This window comes from Oncorhynchus nerka, linkage group LG18, assembly GCF_034236695.1.
Source record: "Oncorhynchus nerka isolate Pitt River linkage group LG18, Oner_Uvic_2.0, whole genome shotgun sequence".
NCBI classification, from domain to species: domain Eukaryota; kingdom Metazoa; phylum Chordata; class Actinopteri; order Salmoniformes; family Salmonidae; genus Oncorhynchus; species Oncorhynchus nerka.
This window is the reverse complement of record NC_088413.1, coordinates 66646910-66665626: the sequence shown is the minus strand read 5'-3', so window position 1 is coordinate 66665626 and position 18717 is coordinate 66646910. Positions and strand designations below refer to the sequence as shown.

At 45.8% G+C, this 18717-nt stretch overlaps 1 protein-coding gene across 1 annotated transcript in view; it reads left to right on the top strand.

Annotated features, from left to right (window-relative positions):
* The window catches only part of ush2a (Usher syndrome 2A (autosomal recessive, mild)), a 458847-nt gene that overhangs the window by 410589 nt on the left and 29541 nt on the right, over nt 1–18717 (top strand). The window contains 5 exon segments of the mRNA XM_065004287.1: nt 10026–10253; nt 11158–11493; nt 12545–13555; nt 13781–13950; nt 17103–17427. Of these exon segments, the coding sequence (XP_064860359.1) occupies nt 10026–10253; nt 11158–11493; nt 12545–13555; nt 13781–13950; nt 17103–17427 (2070 nt within the window).

Here is an 18717-nt window from a genome sequence, read left to right as displayed (position 1 = left end):
GGTCAGTAGGTAGCTATATACAGAGTCAGTTCCAGGGTCAGTAGCTATATACAGAGTCAGTTCCAGGGTCAGTAGCTATATAGCTATATACAGAGTCAGTTCCAGGGTCAGTAGCTATATACAGGTTCAGTTCCAGGGTCGGTAGCTATATACAGAGGCAGTTCCAGGGTCAGTAGCTATATACAGGGTCAGTAGCTATATACAGAGTCAGTTCCAGGGTCAGTAGCTATACAGGGTCAGTAGCTATATACAGTCAGTTCCAGGGTCAGTAGCTATATACAGGGTCAGTTCCAGGGTCAGTAGCTATATACAGGGTCACAGGGTCAGTAGTTCCAGGGTCAGTAGCTATATACAGGGTCAGTTCCAGGGTCAGTAGCTATATACAGAGTCAGTTCCAGGGTCAGTAGCTATATACAGAGTCAGTTCCAGGGTCAGTAGCTATATACAGGGTCAGTTCCAGGGTCAGTAGCTATATACAGGGTCAGTAGCTATATACAGAGTCAGTTCCAGGGTCAGTAGCTATATACAGGGTCAGTTCCAGGGTCACTAGCTATATACAGGGTCAGTAGCTATATACAGGGTCAGTATACAGGGTCAGTAGCTATATACAGGTTCAGTTCCAGGGTCAGTAGCTATATACAGGTCAGTTCCAGGGTCAGTAGCTATATTCCAGGGTCAGTAGCTATATACAGGGTCAGTTCCAGGGTCAGTAGCTATATACAGGTTCAGTTCCAGGGTCAGTAGCTATATACAGGGTCAGTTCCAGGGTCAGTAGCTATATACAGGGTCAGTTCCAGGGTCAGTAGCTATATACAGAGTCAGTTCCAGGGTCAGTAGCTATATACAGGTCAGTTCCAGGGTCAGTAGCTATATACAGGGTCAGGTAGCTATATACAGAGTCAGTTCAGGGTCAGTAGCTATATACAGAGTTCACAGGGTCAGTAGCTATATACAGAGTCAGTTCCAGGGTCAGTAGCTATATACAGGGTCAGTTCCAGGGTCAGTAGCTATATACAGGGTCAGTTCCAGGGTCAGTAGCTATATACAGAGTCAGTTCCAGGGTCAGTAGCTATATACAGGGTCAGTTCCAGGGCCAGTAGCTATATACAGGGTCAGTTCCAGGGTCAGTAGCTATATACAGGGTCAGTTCCAGGGTCAGTAGCTATATACAGGGTCAGTTCCAGGGTCAGTAGCTATATACAGGGTCAGTTCCAGGGTCAGTAGCTATATACAGAGTCAGTTCCAGGGTCAGTAGCTATATACAGAGTCAGTTCCAGGGTCAGTAGCTATATACAGAGTCAGTTCCAGGGTCAGTAGCTATATACAGGGTCAGTAGCTATATACAGAGTCAGTTCCAGGGTCAGTAGCTATATACAGGGTCAGTTCCAGGGTCAGTAGCTATATCAGTACAGGGTCAGTAGCTATATACAGAGGCAGTTCCAGGGTAGTAGCATACAGAGTCAGTTCCAGGGTCAGTAGCTATATACAGAGTCAGTTCCAGGGTCAGTAGCTATATACAGGTCAGTTCAGGGTCAGTAGCTATATACAGGGTCAGTTCCAGGGTCAGTAGCTATATACAGAGGTCAGTTCCAGGGTCAGTAGCTATATACAGAGTCAGTTCCAGGGTCAGTAGCTATATACAGAGTCATTTCCAGGGTCAGTAGCTTCATACAGGTTCAGTTCAGGGTCAGTAGCTATATACAGGTTCAGTTCCAGGGTCAGTAGCTATATACAGAGTCAGTTCCAGGGTCAGTAGCTATATACAGGGTCAGTTCCAGGGTCAGTAGCTATATACAGAGTCAGTTCCAGGGTCAGTAGCTATATACAGGGTCAGTTCCAGGGTCAGTAGCTATATACAGGGTCAGTTCCAGGGTCAGTAGCTATATACAGGGTCAGTTCCAGGGGTCAGTAGCTATATACAGGTTCAGTTCCAGGGTCAGTAGCTATACACAGAGTCATTTCCAGGGTCAGTAGCTTCATACAGGTTCAGTTCTTGGGTCAGTAGCTATATACAGGTTCAGTTCCAGGGTCGGTAGCTATATACAGTCAGTTCCAGGGTCAGTAGCTATATACAGGGTCAGTAGCTATATACAGAGTCAGTTCCAGGGTCAGTAGCTATATACAGGGTCAGTTCCAGGGTCAGTAGCTATATACAGAGTCAGTTCCAGGGTTAGCTATTCACAGGGTCAGTAGCTATATACAGAGTCATTTCCAGTGTCAGTAGTTACAGGGTCAGTAGCTATATACAGGTTCAGTTCCAGGGTCAGTAGCTATATACAGAGTCAGTTCCAGGGTCAGTAGCTATATACAGAGTCAGTTCCAGGGTCAGTAGCTATATACAGGGTCAGTTCCAGGGTCAGTAGCTATATACAGAGTCAGTTCCAGGGTCAGTAGCTATATACAGGTTCAGTTCCAGGGTCATTAGCTATATACAGAGGCAGTTCCAGGGTCAGTACAGTCTAGCTATATACAGAGTCAGTTCCAGGGTCAGTAGCCATACAGGGTCAGTAGCTATATACAGGGTCAGTTCCAGGGTCAGTAGCTATATACAGGGTCAGTTCCAGGGTCAGTAGCTATATACAGGGTCAGTTCCAGGGTCAGTAGCTATATACAGAGTCAGTTCCAGGGTCAGTAGCTATATACAGGGTCAGTTCCAGGGTCAGTAGCTATATACAGAGTCAGTTCCAGGGTCAGTAGCTATATACAGAGTCAGTTCCAGGGTCAGTAGCTATATACAGGGTCAGTTCCAGGGTCAGTAGCTATATACAGGTCAGTTATATACAGAGTCAGTTCCAGGGTCAGTAGCTATATACAGGGTCAGTTCCAGGGTCAGTAGCTATATACAGGGTCAGTTCCAGGGTCAGTAGCTATATACAGGTCAGTTCAGGGGTCAGTAGCTATATACAGGGTCAGTTCCAGGGTCAGTAGCTATATACAGGGTCATACAGGGTTACAGGGTCAGTAGCTTCATACAGGTTCAGTTCTTGGGTCAGTAGCTATATACAGGTTCAGTTCCAGGGTCGGTAGCTATATACAGAGGCAGTTCCTGGGTCAGTAGCTTCATACAGGTTCAGTTCTTGGGTCAGTAGCTATATACAGGTTCAGTTCCAGGGTCGGTAGCTATATACAGAGGCAGTTCCAGGGTCAGTAGCTATATACAGGGTCAGTTCCAGGGTCAGTAGCTATATACAGAGTCATTTCCAGTGTCAGTAGCTATATACAGAGTCAGTCCCAGGGTAAGTAGCTTCATACAGGTTCAGTTCTTGGGTCAGTAGCTATATACAGCTATGTCAGTGAAGACACCTGGTCAGCGCATGCTCGGAGTACACGTCCTGGTAGTCCGTCTGGCCCCACGGACTTGTGAATGTTGACCTGTTTAAAGGTCTTACTCACATCGGCTACGGAGAGCGTGATCACACAGTCATCCGAAATAGCTGATGCTCTCATGCATGCTTCAGTGCTGCTTGCCTCGAAGCAAACATAGAAGTAATTTAGCTCGTCTGGTTGGCTCATGTCACTGGGCTGCTCGCGGCTCTGCTTCCCTTTGTAGTCTGTAATAGTTTGCAAGCCCTGCCACATCCAACGAGCGTCGGAGCCGGTGTAGTAGGATTCAATCTTGTCCTGCACTTTGCCTCTTGGATGGTTCGTCTGAGGACATAATGGCATTTCTTATAAGTATCCAGGTTAGAGTCCCGCTCCTTGAAAGCAGCAGTTCCACCCTTTAGCTCAGTGCAAATGTTGCCTGTAATCCATGGCTTCTGGTTGGGGTATGTACTGGGTCACTGTGGGGACGACGTCATCGATGCACTTATTGATGAATCCAGTGACTGTTGTGGTGTACTCCACAATGACATCGGAGGAATCCCGGAACATATTCCAGTCTGTGATAGCGAAACAGTCCTGTAGCTTAGCATCTGCTTCATCTGACCACTTCTTTATTGATTGAGTCACTTGTGCGTGCTGCTTTAGTTTTTTCTTGTAAGCGGGAATCAGGAGGATAGAATTATGGTCAGATTTGCCAAATAGAGGGCGAGGGGGAGCTTTGTGCGCTTTTCTGTGTGTGGAGTAAAGGTGGTCGAGAATATTTTCCCTCTGGTTGCACATTTAGCATGCTGGTAGAAGTTAGATATATCAGATTGAAGTTTCCCTGCATTAAAGTCCCCGGCCACTAGGAGCACCGCCTCTGGATGAGCGTTTTCCTGTTTGCTTATGGCCGTATGCAGCTCATTGAGTGAGGTCTTAGTGCCAGCATTGGTTTGTGGTGGCAAGTAGACAGCTACGAAAAATATAGATGAAAACTCTCTTGGTAAATAGTGTGGTCCAAAGCTTATCATGAGATACTCTACCTCAGGTAGGAAAAACCTTGAGACTTCCTTAATATTAGATTTCGTGAACCAGCTTTAGTTTACATATATACACAGACCACCACCCGTTGTCTTACCGGAGGCAGCTGTTCTATCTTGCCGATGCAGCGTAAATACGCCAGCTGTTCTTTATCCATGTCGTTGTTCTGCCACGAAACATAAGATATTACAGCTTTTAATGTCCCGTTGGTAGGATATTCGTGATCGTAGCTTGTCTATTTTGTTATCCAATGATTGTAAGTTGGCTAATAGGACTGATGGTAGAGGCAGATTACCCAATTGCCGTCGGATCCTTACAAGGCACCCTGACCTACCTCCCTGATATCTCTGTCTCTTTCTCCTGTGAATGATGGGGATGAGGGCCTTGTTGGGTGTCTGACTCGTTAAAGAAAAATACTTTGTCCAGTATGAGGTGAGTAATCACTGTCCTGATATCCAGAACCAGTGGCAGAAAAATGATGTACAAAATAAGTTACAAATAATGCAAAAAAACACAGACAATAGCACAATCGGTTAAGAGCCCGTAAAACGGCAGCCATCTCCTCCGGCACCATCAACATTGTGTCAGTTCCAGGGTCAGTGCCAATACCATATTTACTATGTGCAGCGATAGTATGAGGGCTCTACGTGGTTGTTTTGTTAAACCCTCAAACCATTCTGAGATTTCATTCTGGAAGAAAAATATTTCAATATGTTTTATTATTATATTGTTGTGTGAAATGTGCATTGCTGGTTGAATTGTTGTGTGTGCAGTAATTGATGTGTGTGTATGCATGTGTAGCACTCAATCTGAACTCAGAGTACTGGGACAGTGGCATCCATCCACACACACAAACTCACACACAGACAGGTCAGTCTGCAGGGTGAATTATTAGAGAATTATAAACAGTCACATCCTAGCCGCCCCAGCTCCCTAGGCCTGATGACCCATCCTGGGGCTTCGAGATGCCAAAAACAATCATGGCTGCCAGTGTGAACCAGGCATGTCCAGAACAGTCTTCCCAGCAGCCACCACTCCACCCTCTGAGTTGGCCGGAGACACGCAGGCTGCCCCCGTGGCATTGTGGATGTATGCGTGTGTGCGTGTGTGCGTGTGTCCGTGTGTGTGTGTGTGTGTGTGTGTGTGTGTGTATTGCACTCGCACAGGGCATTAACATATACACTCACACAAACAGCCCACTGTGTTGTGGGCAGTTTCACCTCAGGAGGCTGGTGAGGGAGGACGGTTCATAATACTGGCCAGAACGGAGCAAGTAGAATGGCATCAAACACCTGGAAATCATGTGATTGATGTATTTGATACCATTTCACCTATTTTACTTCAGCCATTACCACGAGCCCGTTCTCCCCAATTAATTTGCAACCAACCTCCTGTGGTTTCACCTCAGGAAACTCCAAAACAATTACTGCTCCCATGGGGCTGACCTGGTCTGTCTGGTTATACTGTTACTGTAAATAGGCTTTACATTTCATACCGTTTGGTCTCAAAGGGCATGAATTCAACATTCAACAGGGATTCTTCAAAGGCTACATTTTCCTGTAGTATCGCATGTATTTTGACAGTTTTCTCTCCTGTAAATATATTTAGTGTGTTTTGTTTTGGGGAAGGAGAGAAGCAGAGAGATGAGAGCCTTTGCTGTACTACTGAATAAAGCCAGAGCGCTTACAGAGTTGAAATTTTAAAAATTTTGGAATTATTTGTTGTTGTATGTGTGTGTGCATGTGTGTGTGTGTGTGTGTGTGTGTAGTCTATGCCATATGCTAATGAGAGTCCCCGCCCCTCCTTTCTGGTCTGTGACTGTGAGAGATAATCAGCATAATTATTCTGACAAATACACATGGTTATTCTTAATTAGTATCATAGCCTGTCCCTGTCTGCACAGCGCCTGTCCACCTGCATCACAAACACACACATTCACACTGGCCAAGGGAGACATGTGCTTGCAGAGAGAAAGAAAGAAAGAAACAGAAGGAGAGAGAGTGAGAAAGACAGGGAGAAAGAGAGAGAGAGAGAGAAAGAGAGAGAAAGAAAGAGAGAGAAAAAGAAAGAGAGAGAAAAAAGATGGAAAAAAATGTTGAAATATTCCAAATATGACATTGTGTTGAGGTAAGGCGAGTCCATTTAAATCTGAGGTAGATCTGAGAACTGTTTAATGTATACATTAGTAAGGCCTGTCTTCTCACTGTCTATTCTCTCCTCTCTCTCTCTCTCTCTCTCCTGCGATATAACTGTTGACTTTTAACGTCTCTGAATATCTCAGGGAATGACTCTCTCTCACTTAGAGAAGCAAGGGTAGTCATTGATATCAACACATGCTTCATTTTGGCAGACATGAGTGTTTTAATTGAAACCAACCAGCCATCACACACACACACAGTCACACACAACCATTAATGAAAAGTTAAACACCTCCTCTTGTAGACATCCAAGCTGTGAACATTTATTCAGAAATCTATGACAGAATCAATTCTCTTAGTTGTTTTTTAATGGCAGTCTGGAGTAGGGTGTGCACATGCATCTGTGCATATGGGTGTGTCTCTGTGTTGGTGTGTTGCTGTGTCTCTGTGTTGGTGTGTTGCTGTGTCTCTGTGTTGGTGTGTTGCTGTGTCTCTGTGTTGGTGTGTCTCTGTGTTGCTGTGTCTCTGTGTTGGTGTGTCTCTCTGTGTGTGTGTGTGTGTGTGTGTGTGTGTGTGTGTGTGTGTGTGTGTGTGTGTGTGTGTGTGTGTGTGTGTGTGTGTGTGTGTGTGTGTGTGTGTGTGTGTTCATGCAGTGTGCCGGTGGTGTTTTAGTGAAAGTGTTTGATTGCATTGCCATCTAGGGGCTGCCAAGGAGTCTCTACGCTCAGATAACGACACACCAACAGCTGTTGCTATTGACAATGTGCATATGTTAACTGTGTTATGGTCCACATGCATCATATACTTCACTGTGTTAAAGGTAGCTTAAAGAATTCTCTCTTTCTCTCTCTATCTCTTTCTTTCTCACTCTCTCTGTCCCTCTCTCTTTTTCTTAATCTCTCTTCCTCACTCTCACCCTTATCTCAATTCAATTTCAATTTAAGAGCTTTATTGGCATGGGAAACATATGTTTACTTTACCAAAGCAAGAGATATAGACAATAAAGATTTCACAGTAAACATTACATTCACAAAAGTTCCAAAATAATGAAAATGTCATATTATGTATTTTTACAGTGTTGTAATGATGTGCAGAAAGGGAAAATAAATAAACATCAATATAGATTGTATGTACAATGGTGTTTGTTCTTCACTGGTTCCCCTCTCTCTGTCTGTACTAACTGGGAGCTGATACTATTCTCTTCTTTCCTGGCACTGCACAGAAGTGTGATTTTCAAAGGATTACACTTTTGCTCTCTCTCTCTTCCCTCTCTCTTTGTGACAGGGGGATCATTAATCCTGTCTCTCCTCTCTCTTTGTGACAGGTGGATCATTAATCCTGTCTCTCCTCTCTCTTTGTGACAGGGGGATCATTAATCCTGTCTCTCCTCTCTCTTTGTGACAGGGGGATCATTAATCCTGTCTCTCCTCTCTCTTTGTGACAGGGGGATCATTAATCCTGTCTCTCCTCTCTCTTTGTGACAGGGGGATCATTAATCCTGTCTCTCCTCTCTCTTTGTGACAGGGGATCATTAATCCTGTCTCTCTCTCTCTTTGTGACAGGTGGATCATTAATCCTGTCTCTCCTCTCTCTTTGTGACAGGGGGATCATTAATCATGTCTCTCCTCTCTCTTTGTGAAAGGGGGATCATTAATCCTCTCTCCTCTCTCTTTGTGACAGGTGGATCATTAATCCTGTCTCTCCTCTCTCTTTGTGACAGGGGGATCATTAATCATGTCTCTCCTCTCTCTTTGTGACAGGGGGATCATTAATCCTGTCTCTCCTCTCTCTTTGTGACAGGGGGATCATTAATCATGTCTCTCCTCTCTCTTTGTGAAAGGGGGATCATTAATCCTCTCTCCTCTCTCTTTGTGACAGGGGGATCATTAATCCTGTCTCTCCTCTCTCTTTGTGACAGCGGGATCATTAATCCTGTCTCTCCTCTCTCTTTGTGACAGAGGGATCATTAATCATGTCTCTCCTCTCTCTTTGTGACAGGGGGATCATTAATCCTGTCTCTCCTCTCTCTTTGTGACAGGGGGATCATTAATCCTGTCTCTCCTCTCTCTTTGTGACAGGGGGATCATTAATCCTCTCTCCTCTCTCTTTGTGACAGGGGATCATTAATCCTGTTTCTCCTCTCTCTTTGTGACAGGGGGATCATTAATCCTGTTTCTCCTCTCTCTTTGTGACAGGGGATCATTAATCCTGTTTCTCCTCTCTCTTTGTGAAAGGGGGATCATTAATCCTCTCTCCTCTCTCTTTGTGACAGAGGGATCATTAATCATGTCTCTCCTCTCTTTGTGACAGGGGATCATTAATCCTGTCTCTCCTCTCTCTTGTGACAGGGGATCATTAATCCTCTCTCCTCTCTCTTTGTGACAGGGGATCATTAATCCTGTTTCTCCTCTCTCTTTGTGACAGGGGGATCATTAATCCTGTCTCTCCTCTCTCTTTGTGACAGGGAGATCATTAATCCTGTTTCTCCTCTCTCTTTGTGACATTAATCCTGTTTGCTGTGAATTAAAACCCAGAACAAGTAAAAAAACAGCAGAAAATCATCTATGTCATGTTTGTTTGGACGTGGTTCTGATAATGTGGGTGTTGAGGTTTTATTATGTTGTTAGTGATGGTGGCTCAGTGGTTCAGATCAACTTATAGCAGAGACAAGGGTTCACCTGAATCACTTTGCACCAGGAGACTAACACACTGCGTTCTGCAATGGGACTAGGCTTTCATCATGATACACACACACCCATACATACACACACACACCAGAGGAGGTTGGTGGGATGAGCTATAGGAGGACGGGCTCATTGTAATGGCTGGAATGGAATCAATGGAACGGAGTGAAACATGTTGTTTCCAGGTGTTTGATCTGTTTGGTACCGTTCCATTGATTACATTCCAACCATTACAATGAGCATGTCCTCCTATAACTCCTTACACCAGCCTCCTCTGGCACACATGCACACACACACACACACTCTCACACACATTCTCACACACACCCACATTCTGGAGCCTAAAATTGTACAAACACACACTTCCACATCCGTAGCACCCTTGGTGCCTGTCATAGCACAAGCAGGCCTTGATAATCAATTAGAAAATGGAGCCTGGCGTTGCAGCCTGCTCTGAGACTTGGCAGTGAGCTGTGTGTTGTCTCTGTGCAGTGGGATATTGCTGTGGTGTCAGTTTGATACCAGGGCTGTATTCAGGGGCTTTGTAGCTAACTCTCCCCTAGGGACCTGTGTGTGTCTTCCTACATGTCTGTCTCTCCCTCTCGTCTGGTCACTTGAGTGTGCTGTTCACGATGTAGCCTAGCGTGCATGTTGATGTCAGCCCCCATGTCAAATCCATAATCATGTTAGGTTTCTGTTGTCTGGTTTCTGGTATAATTCCCTCTGAATTCTGCTCTTTGTAAAAATCTCATGGGTTGGTTTTTGGAGTGAAATCAGTCCATGTGTTTGTCTGTGTACATGCGTATGATTCACTCACTCTCTCTCTCCTTCTCTCTCCCCCTCTTTCTGCCCCTCACAGGGAAGTACTCTCCAGTCCAGTGTGTATGGCTTGGAGGCGTTCAGTGTGTACAGTGTGCGTGTGGAAGCAGTGAACGGGGCAGGCAGTGTATCCAGTCCCTGGGTCAGCATTAGGACCCTGGAGGCATCGCCTGCTGGCCTGGCTAACTTCAGTCTGGAGCAGAGAGAGCAGGGCCGGGCCCTTCTGTTAACCTGGGACACGCCTCATACACCCAACGGGGTTATCACGGTACACACAGAGACAGACACACCCAACGGGGTTATCACGGTACACACAGAGACAGACACACCCAACGGGGTTATCACGGTACACACAGAGACAGACACACACAACAGGGTTATCACGGTACACACAGAGACAGACACACCCAACGGGGTTATCACGGTGCACACACACACAGACACACACAACGGGGTTATCACGGTACACACAGAGACAGACACACCCAACGGGGTTATCACGGTACACACAGAGACAGACACACCCAACGGGGTTATCACGGTACACACAGAGACAGACACACCCAACAGAGACAGTTATCACAACAGGGTTATCACACAGAGACAGACACACCCAACGGGGTTATCACGGTACACACAGAGACAGACACACCCATCGGGGTTATCACGGTGCACACAGAGACAGACACACCCAACGGGGTTATCACGGTACACACAGAGACAGACACACCCAACGGGGTTATCACGGTGCACACAGAGACAGACACACACAACGGCGTTATCACAGTACAAACAGAGACAGACACACACAACGGGGTTATCACGGTGCACACAGAGACAGACACACCCAACGGGGTTATCACGGTACACACAGAGACAGACACACACAACGGGGTTATCACGGTACACACAGAGACAGACACACCCAACGGGGTTATCACAGTACACACATAGACAGACACACCCAACGGGGTTATCACGGTACACACAGAGACAGACACACACAACAGGGTTATCACGGTGCACACACACACAGACACACACACGTTACACACATACACACATACACAGAGACAAGTATCAAAGGGGTCATCACAGTAAACAAACTTGCACACTGAACTCCCCATCTCTCTCTCTCCCTCTCCCTCTCCCTCTCCCTCTCTCTCCTCCAGAGTTATAACATCTACAGTGAGGAAAACCTGGAGTTCAGTGGTCTGTCTCGCCAGTTCCTGTTCCGACGATTAGAACCCTTCTCCCTCTACTCTCTGGTTCTAGAGGCCTGTACCTCCGCAGGTTGCACCCGTACCCCCCCTCAGTCTGTTACCACGGCAGCAGCCCCCCCGGGTGCCCAACCCGCCCCCATTCCCAGCGCTATTGGCCCACACAGCGTAGAACTCACCTGGAGTCTGCCCACTCATCCCAACGGACCAATAGGAGAGTACATTCTGCTGGGGCGGAGTCTGGATGATGAGAGGAGGGGGAACAACGAAGAAATAGCGCAGGCCAAGGTGTGTATCTTGATTATCTTTGCTTCTCTTTGGTAATACTTCTACCTTATACAGAAAAAGCATTTAGCAGACGCTTTTATCCAAAGCGACTTAGTCATGTGTGCACACATTTTACGTATGGGTGGCCCCGAGAATTGACAGTAAAAGTTTGACAGCAGCAGATATTTTGTCGACTTTTAAACGTTCTAATGATTAGTCAACAGTAGGGCTGTGGGACAATGCCAGTATCACAATACTCATTAGTATCGTGGCAGGGAAAAAAACACAAAGCAGATTTAACTTGTTTTTGAAAACAGGCCTAATGTTGGAAACAAACATCATTATGTTGTCATCCAGAGTCACATGTATTTATTTCATTGGGGCGGCAGGGTAGCCTAGTGGTTAGAGTGTAGAGGGGGCAGGGTAGCCTAGTGGTTAGAGTGTAGAGGGGGCAGGGTAGCCTAGTGGTTAGAGTGTAGGGGCGGCAGGGTAGCCTAGTGGTTAGAGTGTAGGGGCGGCAGGGTAGCCTAGTGGTTAGAGTGTAGGGGCGGCAGGGTAGCCTAGTGGTTAGAGTGTAGGGGCGGCAGGGTAGCCTAGTGGTTAGAGTGTAGGGGCGGCAGGGTAGCCTAGTGGTTAGAGTGTAGGGGCGGCAGGGTAGCCTAGTGGTTAGAGTGTAGAGGGGGCAGGGTAGCCTAGTGGTTAGAGTGTAGGGGCGGCAGGGTAGCCTAGTGGTTAGAGTGCTGGACTAGTAACCGAAAAGTTAACCCACTCTTCCTAGGCCGTCATTGAAAATAAGAATTTGTTCTTAACTGACTTGCCTAGTTAAATAAAGGTAAAATAAAATAAATAAACATTTCCAAGCTATAGTACACAATATTCAACATAGAGCAGGTTTTTAAAGGACCAACGAGTTTGGTCTGCTTTGTGTTTTCATTTTTGCCATGGAAAACATATTGGGATACTGGTAAAGTCTTGGTCCTACTCATCAGTGTTAATTTCATCCTTTGTCATAATCTTAACCTGTCTATTTCAGTTATATGATCATCATTAGCTGTGTATATCTTTCTGTTAGGTACTGTTCCGTGAGAGTTCCACCCAGGCTTCTAGTTTCTCCCACACTGTGACGGGGCTGCGGCCCTGGACCCAATATCAGTTCAGCATCCGTGTCCACAACCCCGCCGGACACGCAGACAGCCCCTGGGTTACCGTGACAACCAGACAGGCCCCCCCGCGCGGCCTAACACCGCCCTCGGTTGTCCACGTGGAGGGGAACCCCTATGAGCTCCTGGTGTCATGGACCCCCCCACTGGAGAGTAACGGGGTGCTTTTGTCTTATAGGATCCAGAGAGACAACGTCAGTTTCTCGTTTAGTTTTGACCCCAGTGTTTTCAACTACACAGACGAGGACCTGTCTGCCTTCACCTCCTATAGATATGCTATTTCAGCCTGTACTGCTGAGGGCTGTGTTACTAGTCCTGAAACACAGGTAAAGACACTGGAGGCTCCCCCCGCTGCAGTGGACTTTCCCACCATAACCAGCATCACAGCCGATAGTATCAACGTGTCCTGGACCATTCCATTAATACAGAATGGGGAGGTGACGCAGTACATGCTGGAGGCCAACGGAAAGGAGGTTTATCGTGGGAGTGGCTTGTCTGTGGTGATGTCAGCGCTGCGGCCGCACACACACTACCGCCTCATCCTATTGGCTTGTACCAATGGGGGTTGTACTCCCAGCACCCCTATCAAGGCCCAAACCCTTGAGGCCCCCCCTCGTGGTCTAAATCCCCCCTCCCTCAAAGTCACTGGCCCAGAGTCTCTCGAAATCACATGGGGCGCACCGAAGCTCCCCAACGGTATCGTCACAGGTTACGAGCTCCGCCGGGATGGCCAGGTCATATACGTCGGGATGGAAACGCGTTACCATGACTTCACGCTGTTGCCGAGCGTGGAGTACGGCTACAGCGTAATGGCCAACAACAGTCAGGGAGCGGTGACCAGCTCTGTGGCCAAGGCCAGGACTCACCCGTCAGCTCCCTCTGGTGTTGGACCTCCCACACTGCAGCCTCTGGGGCCACGGCAGGTCAGTAAGGGGAGTGGGAGTAGTACAATACATGTAAATACACTAATCATATTTTTTTCAGCACATTTCAAAGTCACAAATATTTCAGTGTTCAGAACGCCCTCCATTCCTAATACATGTTCATGTGTCTGAGATCCTACTGTAGTTTCAATTCTGACACTACTCACATTGTTAATACTATTGTCAATGGTATATGAGATGTGTAATGTTGTGCTTGCTGTGAAGCTGAGGGTGGACTGGGAGCCCCCAGCGAGACCTAACGGGGTGATCGTCAGCTACACGGTGTACCAGAGAGACCCGACCCTGCCCTCAACACACAGCTTCCTGTATGACCCAGAACACAGCGCCTTCTCCGGACGCTCCATCATATTGAAGCAGCTCACACCCTACCACAGGTCAGTCACTAACGAACCCCCGACCTCTAACCTCTAGCCACAGGTACAGAGAGTGTGTGTGTGTGTGAGGGGGGGTAGAGAGCAACAGAGATGTTTTAAAAAAAACTACCTTTATTGACAATCACGAGAGAGAGAGAGAGAGAGAGAGATACAGAGAGAGCAAGAGAGATACAGAGCAAGAGAAATACAGAGAGAGAGAGAAATAAAGAGAGAGAGAGATACAGAGAAAGATAGAGATACAGAGAGAGAGAGATACAGAGAGAGAGAGATACAGAGAGAGAGAGAGATACAGAGAGAGAGAGAAATAAAGAGAGAGAGAGATACAGAGAAAGAGAGAGTTACAGAGAGAGAGAGAAATAAAGAGAGAGAGAGATACAGAGAAAGATAGAGATACAGAGAGAGAGAGATACAGAGAAAGATAGAGATACAGAGAAAGATAGAGATACAGAGAGAGAGAGAGTTACAGAGAGAGAGAGAAATAAAGAGAGAGAGAGATACAGAGAAAGAGAGAGTTACAGAGAGAGAGAGAGATACAGAGAAAGACAGAGAGAGAGATACAGAGAAAGACAGAGACACAGAGAAAGGAGAGATACAGAGTTACAGAGAGAGAGAGAGATACAGAGAAAGATAGAGATACAGAGAGAGAGAGATACAGAGAGAGAGAGAGATACAGAGAGAGAGAGAAATAAAGAGAGAGAGAGATACAGAGAAAGAGAGAGTTACAGAGAGAGAGAGAAATAAAGAGAGAGAGAGATACAGAGAAAGATAGAGATACAGAGAGAGAGAGATACAGAGAAAGATAGAGATACAGGGAAAGATAGAGATACAGAGAGAGAGAGAGTTACAGAGAGAGAGAGAAATAAAGAGAGAGAGAGATACAGAGAAAGATAGAGATACAGAGAGAGAGAGATACAGAGAAAGACAGAGATACAGAGAAAGATAGAGATACAGAGAGAGAGAGAGATACAGAGAAAGATAGAGATACAGAGAAAGAGAGAGTTACAGAGAGAGAGAGAGATACAGAGAAAGATAGAGAGAGAGATACAGAGAAAGACAGAGACACAGAGAGGGAGAGATACAGAGAGAGAGAGAGATACAGAGAAAGATAGAGATACAGAGAGAGAGAGATACAGAGAGAGAGAGATACAGAGAAAGATAGAGAGAGAGATACAGAGAAAGACAGAGACACAGAGAGGGAGAGATACAGAGAGAGATAGAGACACAGAGAGAGAGAGATACAGAGAGATGCAGAGAGAGAAATACAGAGAGATGCAGAGAGAGAAATACAGAGAGATGCAGAGAGAGAAATACAGAGAAAGAGAGAGATACAGAGAGAGAAATACAGAGAGAGAGAGATACAGAGAAAGATAGAGATACAGAGAAAGATAGAGATACAGAGAGATACAATTCTGCATGCAGAATTTAGTGACTGTGCAGACAAAACACAATCACGAGAGAGAGAGATACAGAGAAAGATAGAGATACAGAGAAAGATATAGACAGAGAGAGAGAGAGATATAGAGAAAGATAGAGACACAGAGAGAGAGAGATACAGAGAGAAAGAAAGAGAGAGAAAGATAGAGATACAGAGAGAGAGATACAGAGAGATACAATTCTGCATGCAGAATTTAGTGACTGTGCAGACAAAACACAATCACGAGAGAGAGAGATACAGAGAGAGCAAGAGAGATACAGAGCAAGAGAAATACAGAGAGAGAGAGATACAGAGAGAGAGAGATACAGAGAGAGAGAGATACGGAGAGAGAAATACAGAGAAAGAGAAAGATACAGAGAGAGAGAGATACGGAGAGAGAAATACAGAGAAAGATAGAGAGATACAGAGAAAGATAGAGAGAGAGAGAGATACGGAGAGAGATATACAGAGAAAGAGAAAGATACAGAGAGAGAGAGATACGGAGAGAGATATACAGAGAAAGATACAGAGAGAGAGAGATACGGAGAGAGATATACAGAGAAAGAGAAAGATACAGAGAGAGAGAGATACGGAGAGAGAAATACAGAGAAATATAGAGAGATACAGAGAAAGATAGAGAGATACAGAGAAAGATAGAGACACAGAGAGAGAGAGACACAGAGAGAAAGAGATACAAAGAGAAATACAGATACAGAGAGATACAATTCTGCATGCAAAATTAGGCATAAAATATCCTCTGTGTAAATGTAAAACACTAATTATCAAAATCCAGAAAAGAGACATTTAATTCTGCAACCACCTAATGGGTGTACTTTAACTATTTGCACATCGTTACAATACTGTGTATAGACATAATACGACATTTGAAATTACTTTATTCTTTTGGAACTTCTGGGAGTGTAATGTTTACTGTTCATTTTTATTGTTGATTTCACCTTTGCTTATTATCTACTTCACTTGCTTTGTTAATGTAAACATATGTTTCCTATGCCAATAAAGCCCTTATTAAATTGGAGAGAGAGAGAGAGAGAGAGAGAGAGAGAGAGAAATACATGTTTCCCATGCCAATAAAGCCATTGAATTGAGAGAGAGAGAGAGAGAGGGAAGTGAATGAGTAAATGAAGGAGAAAGATAAAGGAAGTTATGGGGAGAAGAGGGAAGGAGGAAAGGAGGGAGGGAGATGGAGAGAGGGAGTCAACCTTGAGGCAGTGGTCACGTCTCCATCTCTCTGTCCTTGTCCCAGACAGGCAGTCAGTCAGACTGTGTGTGTTGTGAGGGTGTTCCTGTGCTTGTGTGAGGGTGTGTGTGTTCCTATGTATGTGTGTGTGTGTGTGTGTTTCTATAAGGGTGTGTGGGGGGGTGTTATGTTCCTGTGTGTGTGTGGGGTATGTGTGTGTGTAAAGGGTACTGATAAGAGACAGATAATAAAAGCTCATTATCTTTATCATCTCCAAATCACCACTCCTCCTCTCAGATTACCTCTTTATTCTACTCCTCTCTCTCTGTTGTACTTCTATCTCTCCCTCCATCTGCTTCTCTTTCTCTCCATGTTTTCTTTCCCCCTTTCTCTCTCTTCTAAAGCACGAATAGACAGAATGACATTTAGGTAGAAATATGTGTAATATTGTAATAATGACAACATTGAGATATAATACATACTGTACATGATATTAAGTGTGTGTTGACAGACCTGTGTGTATTTCTGTGTGTCTATCAGGTACGAGGTGAGAGTGGAGGCATGTACAGAGCTGGGCTGTGCCTCCAGTGACTGGGTCTCAGTGCTGACACTAGAGTCTCCTCCTACTGGCCAGTCCATACCGCTGCTGGAGCTACAGAGAGACACCAGGGGCCTACAGACCATCTTTTTGCTCTCTTGGCCCCCCCCGGCCCAGCCCAATGGTAGAGTCCTACACTATGAGGTCTATAGGAGACTGGGTCAGAACACTGAGGTTAGCGGGGGTGCAGCAGCGCTGGTGTATAGGAATGATTCCGCAACGTGCCGTGATGCCGGTCTCCTGCCCTACACTGACTACCAGTATCAGGTAGGTACATATTCTGGCTAACACAGGGGTGAGGAACCACAGTCTGCATTGTGTGTACGTTTTTGTTCCAGCCCACCACTATCACACTCACACCCCTCCCCCTTACCTAACCCTACTCAGCCCCACTCAGACAAGTGTTGTAATGCTAGTCCATATTAATGTGGTAGTTTGCGTGTTGTCGCTAATTGACAGGCTACCCTTTAGAGCACAATAACATTAGCATCCTGCCTGTCAGCCACGTTAGCCGAGGGCAGAGCCACGTTCTAATTGATTGAGTTTGCCTGATTGTTCCGTCTTATTTACCAGCCATAATTTATGACAGGGGGAGTTGGGGCTGAGAGATGACAGGTAGGTGACAGAGCCATTAATCATTGGCAGGCAAGAGCACCCGTCATTACCATCCGGCCAATCGAATTAGCTGTTTAACCCGCCCTCCCGGACACGGACATGTATCGGAAAGACCTTTTAAATGTCGGGTGTGGATCCCCAAGGGAGTTGGGGGGGGCAATATGCGTGAGGAGATACACTAACCGGAGGTGGGAGAGATTGGGGGTGCTTCTGAAGTTTATGTTGTGTGATTGACTACTAGCCTAGAGTGTTTATGTACGAACACTGTTTGTGGGTTATCCCCATTCATCACATGAGAGAGGAGACAGAGTAGGAGGGGTCATTTCTCCCCAGCAACTCAAGGAAGGACAAAGTCCCACCACAGTACAGAGGGGGATCAAATGAGTTTAATTGGCCCAGGTCATCATGTTTTATTGACAGGTTTATGCCAGCCTTTAATTACTGCCCACTTTCACCCAACTTACCTTCCGACCCTTGTCTCCACGATGATGATACTGTTCAGTCAGCCAATCCGAGTACTCGGACCACGACAGTGCGGCTCAGCTGACCAATCAAAGGGCTCAGAGCGAGTCCACGCAGCTTGGGTAGATTTTTGTTGCCATGGCCCCTAAAATGCCATATTTTTCCCCCTTTCTAATAACCTGGACTAGATATCTCAGTATGCACACGGTGTGGAAGCCATAACAAGTCTGTAACTCATACAAGATACACAGATATATCTCTAAATGTTAGACATCTCCTTTCTGTATCTAGGTAGAAATAGCCTAACGAAGACACAGTGGCAGAGAAGTTGCTACATTCAAATCTGGTTGCATAATACTGTATGATATGTAAACAGTATGAAAACACTCTACACCAGTGAGAACTGTTGGATGCACGTTACACTACCTGTAGTCTCATCAAGAACCAGGCTTCAGCGGTATGGCAACGCCAGACTACACT